General features: G+C 41.7%; 1 protein-coding gene across 2 annotated transcripts in view; it reads right to left on the reverse strand.

Annotated features, from left to right (window-relative positions):
- The window catches only part of gad1a (glutamate decarboxylase 1a), a 30,388-nt gene that overhangs the window by 6,358 nt on the left and 14,030 nt on the right, over positions 1 to 10,000 (reverse strand). For both annotated transcript variants that reach the window (XM_031582051.2, XM_031582046.2), the window contains exons 9-14: positions 6,735 to 6,814; positions 6,131 to 6,185; positions 2,879 to 2,995; positions 2,284 to 2,348; positions 1,994 to 2,072; positions 451 to 600 (exon numbers count right to left, since the gene is read on the reverse strand). In XM_031582051.2, the coding sequence (XP_031437911.1) occupies positions 451 to 600; positions 1,994 to 2,072; positions 2,284 to 2,348; positions 2,879 to 2,995; positions 6,131 to 6,185; positions 6,735 to 6,814 (546 nt within the window). The remainder of the gene's footprint in view (positions 1 to 450; positions 601 to 1,993; positions 2,073 to 2,283; positions 2,349 to 2,878; positions 2,996 to 6,130; positions 6,186 to 6,734; positions 6,815 to 10,000) is intronic.

Consider the following 10,000-nt stretch of genomic DNA (forward strand, 5'->3'; position numbering starts at 1 on the left):
TGAGAGACAGAGGAGAGACAGATGAGGGACAGATGAGAGATACATCAGGGACAGATCAGGGATAGATGAGAGACAGATGAAGGACAGATGAGGGACACATCAGGGACAGATGAAGGACAGATGAGGGACACAGATGAGACATATGAGGGAAAGATGAGGGACAGATGAGAGACAGACCAGGAACAGTATAATCTGCCATATGAATTATGACACTACATGCAGATGATGTGTCAGAGACTACTACATATTCTAAAGTCATGTGGTATGCCCAGATATATAACATATTCCACACAGGAAACACTAGTTAGCAGACACATACACTCACATTCTCTCTCTCTCTCTTATTCACTCACTCACACACACACGCACAGAGACATTCACCATTCTCCCTCTCTCTCTCTGTGTGTCTCACACACACACTTACACTTACACACACACACACACACACACCTTTGCCTTCCACATGAGCCAGAACTTGAAGATGTCCACGTGTCGGCCGCACTGTATGGCCTTGTCCCCGGTGTCGTAGTTGACGTCGTACTGTTTGTCTGGCTGGAACAGGTAGCCAGCACACATGGAGTTGCAGCCCTGCAGCAGACCCTGATACCAACACAAACAACATCACAATACATTATCACAATGCCCTATTGAGCAGGTAGACAGGTACAACATCACAATACATTATCACAATGCCCTATTGAGCAGGTAGACAGGTACAACATCACAATGCCTTATTGAGCAGCTAGGCAGGTACAACACGCAGGGAATGGGACACACTGTACTACAGATCAACTAGCTGACTGGCTGCCTGAATGTCTTTCTGTGTGGTTTGTTTGTTATGTCATTCTTAATCAAACTTTCTTTTCATTGTCTCTCTTATATATATATATAGGGGCGACAGTGGTACAGTGGTAGAGAAGTCGTTTAGTAATCAGAAGGTTGCTAGTTCAATTCCCTGTCGAAGCGTCCTTGAGCAAGACACTGAACCCCTAATTGCTCCTGATGTGCAGTGTGCCATCAGTGTAAATGTAAAACGTAAAATGTGTATACATTGTAAGTCACACATATGTAAGTCGCTTTGGATAAAAGCGTCTGCTAAATGACTAAATGTAAATGTCTTATATATCTGGAGTCTCAGGAGCACCATAGCATGACTACACTTACATGGTAGAGGCCCAGCCCTGGCTAAGAGAGAAGTCTATGACTCAGTTACATTTACGTTTACATTTGGTCATTTAGCAGACGCTTTTGTCCAAAGCGACGTACAAGGGAGAGAACAGTCCATCTACGAGCAATAGAGACCTAGTGTAACAAGAGTTAAGTACTAGTAGAAGTGCAAGTTAGGAAGGGAGGTGCTCTCTGAAGAGTTGCGTCTTCAAGAGCTTCTTAAAGGTAGAGAGGGACGCCCCTGCTCTGGTAGTGCTCGGCAGCTCGTTCCAGCCCCACAGAGGCATGAGGCACTCCCACCTGACATCCGAAACATTGACTCCTTCCCTCAGTTCAAATCCTCTCTCAAAACCCACCTTTTCAGGATTGCATTCTCACTGTAGTTGCCATGCTGTTTTTACTTGCACTTTTAATTTTAATTGTTTTGTTATTTGTTTGCTCCTGTTTTAAATTGTAAAGCGTCCTTGAGTGACATGAAAGGCGCTGTGAAATAAAATGTATTATTATTATTATTATTATTATGAGGCCAGTAGAGGCTTCTGTCAGAGGGCTGATTATTAATCTAGTCAATGAGAACAGTAGCACAGTTCCGAGGAACCTGCTCGTGTAACCCGAGGAGTTGTGTAAAGATATTCAGAGCCTTGTGTCTCTTGACAGGCTGAGGAGTCGTGTAAAGATATTCAGAGCCTTGTGTCTCTTGACAGGCTAAGGAGTCGTGTAAAGATATTCAAAGCCTTGTGTCTCCTGACAGGCTAAGGAGTCGTGTAAAGATATTCAAAGCCTTGTGTTTCCTGATAGGCTGAGGTGAGGTGAGCTGTTCCCTCACCCGCTCCCGGACCAGAATGGCGGAACACTGCAGAGGAACTCCCATCATCTTGTGGGGGTTCCACGTCACAGAGTTGGCCCTGCAGCAGGAGAAAGGACAGAGCGTTTATAAGTCTTCATACAAGTTAGGAGGTGTGTGTGTGTGTGTGTGTGTGTACATGAACGTGTACATGTGCGTGTCAAGTTAGGAGGTGTGTGTGTGTGTGCTTGTGTGTGTGTGTGTGTGTGTGTGTGTGTGTGCGCGCGTGCGAGTGAGTAAGGAAGTGTGTGTGTGTGTGTTCAGTGTCTTACCTCTCAACTCCACTGAGCTTGTGTCTGTGCTTTCTGGACATCAGTAAACCTCCTCCCCAGGCTCCCTACACACCAGATTAAACACCATCAGACACACCAGCAACAACACAGCAGATTAAACACCATCAGACACACCAGCAACAACACAGCAGATTAAACACCATCAGACACACCAGCAACAACACAGCAGATTAAACACCATCAGACCCAGTAGAAAGAACATAAATTAAACACCATCAGACACAATAGAAACAACACAAATTAAATACCATCAAACCGAATAGAAACAACACAAACTAAACACAGACCCAACAGAAACAACACTAACTAAACACAGACCCAACAGAAACAGCACGTACACTGTTGCTGAGGGGCTTTTATAAGGCTGAGTGCTAAAGCTACCGACGTTAAAAGCGCTCACTACTTCACTTAGTGTTTAATCGGTGACTGTAATGAATCAGAACATTGCTAATAAGCACCAGCACCAGCAGGAGAGCATTCATTCTCAGAACATTTAGAACATTCTCAGAACATTAAAGGGTGCGTCACAAGAGAGACGCAGCAATACAGAGATGGTTCAACTCTTCCGCCTTACGTCCACATGGAGCCACATGTTGTACTTCTCGCAGATGTCAGCGATCTCGTTGATGGGGTCAAAGGCGCCGTACACCGTGGAACCTCCAGTGGCGTTTACAAACATAGGCACATATCCCTACGGATTGAATATGACGTATATTACATCTATAGGCACATATCCCTACGGAATGAATACGACATATATTACATCTTATTACATCTAATACATCATATTACAGTATCTAAGCCAACATGGATATGAAAAACAGCACAAAAAAGCCCTGTGAATATAAAACAAGTTTGTGTAGCTATTGCAGACGTACTGCTGTTAAACATATTTAAAGACGTAATATACATTCTTATACTGCAATATACCAAAGTGGCATTTTATTTATAGTGTAACTTTACAGTATAATCTCAGAGCTATTTAGAGTGTAATTTTGCAGTATAATCTCAGAGTTATTTATAGTGTAACTGTGCAGTATAATCTCAGAGTTATTATTTATAGTGTAACTGTGCAGTATAATCTCAGAGTTATTATTTATAGTGTAACTGTGCAGTATAATCTCAGAGTTATTTATAGAGTGACTTTGCAGTATAATCTCAGAATTATTTATAGTGTAACTATGCAGTATAATCTCAGTTATTTATAGAGTGACTTTGCAGTATAATCTCAGAGTTATTTATAGAGTGACTTTGCAGTATAATCTCAGAGTTATTTATAGTGTAACTGTGCAGTATAATCTCAGAGTTATTTATAGTGTAACTGTGCAGTATAATCTCAGAGTTATTTATAGTGTAACTATGCAGTATAATCTCCGAGTTATTTATAGAGTGACTTTGCAGTATAATCTCAGAGTTATTTATAGTGTAACTATGCAGTATAATCTCAGAGTTATTTATAGTGTAACTGTGCAGTATAATCTCAGAGTTATTTATAGTGTAACTTTGCAGTATAATCTCAGAGCTATTTATAGTGTAACTATGCAGTATAATCTCAGAGTTATTATTTGTAGAGTAACTTTGCAGTATAATCTCAGAGTTATTTATAGTGTAACTGTGCAGTATAATCTCAGAGTTATTTATAGTGTAACTTTGCAGTATAATCTCAGAGTTATTGTTTATAGTGTAACTGTGCAGTATAATCTCAGAGTTATTTATAGTGTAACTGTGCAGTATAATCTCAGAGTTATTTATAGTGTAACTTTGCAGTATAATCTCAGAGTTATTTATAGTGTAACTTTGCAGTATAATCTCAGAGTTATTTATAGTGTAACTGTGCAGTATAATCTCAGAGTTATTTATAGTGTAACCGTGCAGTATAATCTCAGAGTTATTTATAGTGTAACTATGCAGTATAATCTCAGAGTTATTTATAGTGTAACTATGCAGTATAATCTCAGAGTTATTTATAGAGTGACTATGCAGTATAATCTCAGAGTTATTTATAGTGTAACTGTGCAGTATAATCTCAGAGTTATTTATAGTGTAACTATGCAGTATAATCTCAGAGTTATTTATAGTGTAACTATGCAGTATAATCTCAGAGTTATTATTTGTAGAGTAACTTTGCAGTATAATCTCAGAGCTATTTATAGTGTAACTGTGCAGTATAATCTCAGAGTTATTTATAGTGTAACTATGCAGTATAATCTCAGAGTTATTTATAGTGTAACTGTGCAGTATAATCTCAGTTATTTATAGAGTGACTTTGCAGTATAATCTCAGAGTTATTTATAGAGTGACTTTGCAGTATAATCTCAGAGTTATTTATAGTGTAACTGTGCAGTATAATCTCAGAGTTATTATTTATAGTGTAACTGTGCAGTATAATCTCAGAGTTATTTATAGTGTAACTGTGCAGTATAATCTCAGAGTTATTTATAGTGTAACTGTGCAGTATAATCTCAGAGTTATTTATAGTGTAACTGTGCAGTATAATCTCAGATTTATTTATAGTGTAACTGTGCAGTATAATCTCAGAGTTATTTATAGTGTAACTGTGCAGTATAATCTCAGAGTTACTTATAGTGTAACTGTGCAGTATAATCTCAGAGTTATTTATAGTGTAACTATGCAGTATAATCTCAGAGTTATTTATAGTGTAACTATGCAGTATAATCTCAGAGTTATTATTTGTAGAGTAACTTTGCAGTATAATCTCAGAGCTATTTATAGTGTAACTGTGCAGTATAATCTCAGAGTTATTTATAGTGTAACTATGCAGTATAATCTCAGAGTTATTTATAGTGTAACTGTGCAGTATAATCTCAGTTATTTATAGAGTGACTTTGCAGTATAATCTCAGAGTTATTTATAGAGTGACTTTGCAGTATAATCTCAGAGTTATTTATAGTGTAACTGTGCAGTATAATCTCAGAGTTATTATTTATAGTGTAACTGTGCAGTATAATCTCAGAGTTATTTATAGTGTAACTGTGCAGTATAATCTCAGAGTTATTTATAGTGTAACTGTGCAGTATAATCTCAGAGTTATTTATAGTGTAACTGTGCAGTATAATCTCAGATTTATTTATAGTGTAACTGTGCAGTATAATCTCAGAGTTATTTATAGTGTAACTGTGCAGTATAATCTCAGAGTTACTTATAGTGTAACTGTGCAGTATAATCTCAGAGTTATTTATAGTGTAACTATGCAGTATAATCTCAGAGTTATTTATAGTGTAACTTTGCAGTATAATCTCAGAGTTATTTATAGTGTAACTGTGCAGTATAATCTCAGAGTTATTATTTGTAGAGTAACTTTGCAGTATAATCTCAGAGTTATTTATAGTGTAACTGTGCAGTATAATCTCAGAGTTACTTATAGTGTAACTGTGCAGTATAATCTCAGAGTTATTTATAGTGTAACTGTGCAGTATAATCTCAGAGTTATTTATAGTGTAACTATGCAGTATAATCTCAGAGTTATTTATAGTGTAACTGTGCAGTATAATCTCAGAATTATTATTTATAGAGTGACTTTGCAGTATAATCTCAGAGTTATTTATAGTGTAACTTTGCAGTATAATCTCACAGTTATTTGTAGAGTAACTGTGCAGTATAATCTCAGAGTTATTTATAGAGTGACTTTGCAGTATAATCTCAGAGTTATTTATAGTGTAACTGTGCAGTATAATCTCAGAGTTATTTATAGAGTGACTGTGCAGTATAATCTCAGAGTTATTTATAGTGTAACTATGCAGTATAATCTCAGAGTTATTATTTATAGTGTAACTTTGCAGTATAATATATTGGGTGGTTATGGCACCTTCTGCTTTGCAGCGATGACTTTTGCCTCCAGATCAGCTGGAATCACTCTTCCCCTGACAGAGAGAAAAAGAACATTTCTTCCAGGAGCTCTTACTCACACACACACACACACACACACACACACACACACACACACACACACACACTAAAGCTCTCACATCCCCTCACACACAAACACAGACACACACACACACACACACACTAAAGCTCTCACATCCCCTCACACACTCCTACACACACACACACACTAAAGCTCCCACATCCACTCACACACTCCTACACACACACACACACACACACACACTAAAGCTATCACATCCCCTCACACACTCCTACACACACACACACACACACACACACACACACACACACACACACTAAAGCTCTCACATCCCCTCACACACTCCTACACACACACACACACTCCTACACACACAAACACACACACACACACACAAACACAGACACACACACACACACACACACACTAAAGCTCTCACATCCACTCACACACTCCTACACACACACACACACACACACACACACACACACAAACACACACACACACACACACAAACACACACACACACAGGTCAAAGTACCTCTCATCTGTACTGAGGAGAATGAGATTCTCTGTCCCAAACCCCAGGGCAGCACTGGCTTTCTTTATGGAGTAGTGACTCTACAAACAACAACACAGAGATCAATATTAATACACACACACACACTATAGTGACTCTACAAAAGAAAACAAAAAACAACACAAAGATCAATATTAATTTTGGAGAAGTTACCGCTGGATCACAGCAGATGATGAGATTGTATCAGATCATGTAGGACGTCATAGATCCTCAGTAACATTCATGCAGAAATATGGTTAATCAGTTACTGTGATTATATGCATACATCTTAGAGGTCGTGGATGCACCAGGAGTCATTCAAAACACCTAAAGTTTATTCCGGAAGCCTGTTCTGTATGCAGAGCATCTCTCCAGCATGTGTCCTGGGCACCGTGATGTATGAGAACGTTTGGAGCACATTTTGGTTGTCGGAGCTCTCTGTCTTTGCCACCTCTGTAGCCAGGCAGCAACCACACAGTTCTGCGCTGTCTGTCTCACAGATCTGCACTGCCTCACAGTTCTGCGCTGTCTGTCTCCCAGATCTGCGCTGTCTGTCTCACAGTTCTGCGCTGTCTGTCTCACAGTGCTGCGCTGTCTGTCTCACAGTGCTGCGCTGTCTGTCTCACAGTTCTGCGCTGTCTGTCTCACAGTTCTGCGCTGTCTGCCTCACAGTTCTGCGCTGTCTGCCTCACAGTTCTGCGCTGTCTGCCTCACAGTTCTGCGCTGTCTCACAGTTCTGCGCTGTCTGCCTCACAGTTCTGCGCTGTCTGTCTCACAGTTCTGCGCTGTCTGCCTCACAGTTCTGCGCTGTCTCAACGTTCTGCGCTGTCTGCCTCACAGTTCTGCGCTGTCTCAACGTTCTGCGCTGTCCGCCTCCTCGTCTAATGAATCCCTGACTCTGGACTGCCTGAAGATGCCCAGCTGCCCTGGTGCTGTTGTTGTTGTTCCGTTGCCCGGGTCATTAAAGTGCCGTTGCTCGGTTCATTAAAATGCCGTTTTATTTCCTTACTCCCGTCTGCTCTGCCTTTGAGTCCGACCGACACCACGCGCTGACACGCTCACATAAACCCATAGAGAGTACAGAGTATGCGTTTAAATACAAAGGGATGTACATTCCAGGAACCCGACAGAGGGCTTTTTCTTCTGTGTGATAATGAAGTATTGAGAAAGAGATCAACGGTGCAACTGACGCTCGGAGACTATTCTCCACCTTCAAAACTCTGCTCTACCCTCCTCCTCCTCCCCCAGCTACTAACCTCACTGCTGATAACTTTGCTTCCTTTTTCACAGAGAAAGTGGCAGCCATCGGGAAACAGTTCGACCAACTGTCTCCCCCCCCTAAGGGCGCAACCGTCAATGGCTCATCATTTCCTTCTTTCACCCCTCTCAGCGAGAGTGAGGTCTCCAAAATCCTAACAGGTAGCCGTCCAACTACTTGCCCGCTGGACCCCATCCCATCCAATATCCTTCAAGCCATATCGCCTGCCGTCTTACCGGCAATAACACAGGTGATTAATGCTTCATTTAATTCTGGAACAGTCCCTTCTTCATTTAAAGTGGCTCGGGTAACACCGCTGCTGAAGAAGCCGTCTCTCGATCCCACTCAGGTGGAAAACTATCGACCGGTCTCACTTCTCACGCTCCTATCAAAAACCATTGAGAGGGCAGCTTCCAAACAGGTCACAGAGTTCCTATCAAGGAACAATCTCCTCAATCCAAACCAGTCTGGATTCAAAAGTGGTCACTCCACCGAAACAGCCCTGTTGTCTGTGACAGAGGCCTTGAAAATAGCTAGAGCAGCAGCTCAATCCTCAGCCCTCGTCCTGCTTGATTTATCAGCTGCGTTTGATACAGTCAACCACCGCATCCTTCTGTCCATACTGTCAAGTATGGGCATTTCTGGCAAGGCGCACTCCTGGTTTGAATCATACCTCACTGGGCGCTCGTTCAAGGTGTCATGGCAAGGTCAGCTGTCTGTACCTCACCACCTTACCACAGGGGTGCCCCAAGGCTCGGTGATGGGACCACTTCTCTTTGCCATTTACACCACTTCGCTGGGCCCTATCATCCGCTCGCATGGTTTTTCCTATCATTGCTATGCCGATGATACTCAACTGTTTCTGTCTTTCCCTCCTGAGGACACCACTGTCTCGGCGCGGATCTCGGACTGTCTTGCTGATAAATCCACATGGATGAAAAACCACCACCTTCAGCTGAACCTGGCCAAAACGGAACTGATGGTCTTTCCAGCCAAACAGGCCATCCACCACAACATCAGCATCAATATTGACTCCTTGTCTCTTGTTCCATCCAAAACAGCAAGAAACCTCGGGGTCATTATTGATGACCAACTGACTTTCACGGACCACATTGCCTCTGTCTCTAGGTCCTGCCGCTTTGCGCTATTCAACATCCGCAAAATCAGGCCGTACCTAACCCAGTATGCCACCCAGCTGCTGGTGCAAACCTTGGTGAATTCCCGCCTTGATTACTGCAACGCCCTCCTAACGGGCCTGCCGGCTTGCGTGGTGAAACCACTACAAATGATCCAGAACGCGGCGGCGCGTCTGGTGTTCAACCAACCGAAAAGGGCACACGTCACCCCGCTTCTTATTGACCTCCACTGGCTGCCTGTAGCTGCTTGCATTAAGTTCAAGTCACTTATGCTTGACTACAGAGTGCTTGATGGTTCTGCTCCCACCTACCTAAATGCTCTTGTAAGGGCAAATGTTACACCCAGGATGCTGCGCTCTTCTAGTGAGCGTCGTTTGGCACTGCCGTCTGTGCAAGTACGGCAATCCAGACTATTCTCATTTGTAGTTCCACGTTGGTGGAATGAACTACCCAGCACTACCAGAGCAGGGGCGTCCCTCTCTACCTTTAAGAAGCTTTTGAAGACCCAACTCTTCAGAGAGCACTTCCCGTCCTAACTGGCACTTCGACTAGTGCGTAACTTGCAATTACAGCAGTTACATTTCTGCACTTCTTTCTTTCTTTTTTATTTCATTTTGTTATATTTCTTATGTAAAGTAGTATTTATTTATTGTTACACCAGGTTCTATTGCTCGTAGCTTGAATATTCTCTCCCTTGTACGTCGCTTTGGACAAAAGCGTCTGCTAAATGACTAAATGACTAAATGTAAATGAGAAAGCCATTGTGGCTTGTTTGAAAAGAGCCTCATAGTGTACAAGACAGGAAACAAGCGAGTTTTATTTCCCCAAACCTACGCCATTATTTCTTTCATTGA

This window comes from Clupea harengus, chromosome 2 (genome assembly GCF_900700415.2).
Source record: "Clupea harengus chromosome 2, Ch_v2.0.2, whole genome shotgun sequence".
Taxonomy (NCBI): domain Eukaryota; kingdom Metazoa; phylum Chordata; class Actinopteri; order Clupeiformes; family Clupeidae; genus Clupea; species Clupea harengus.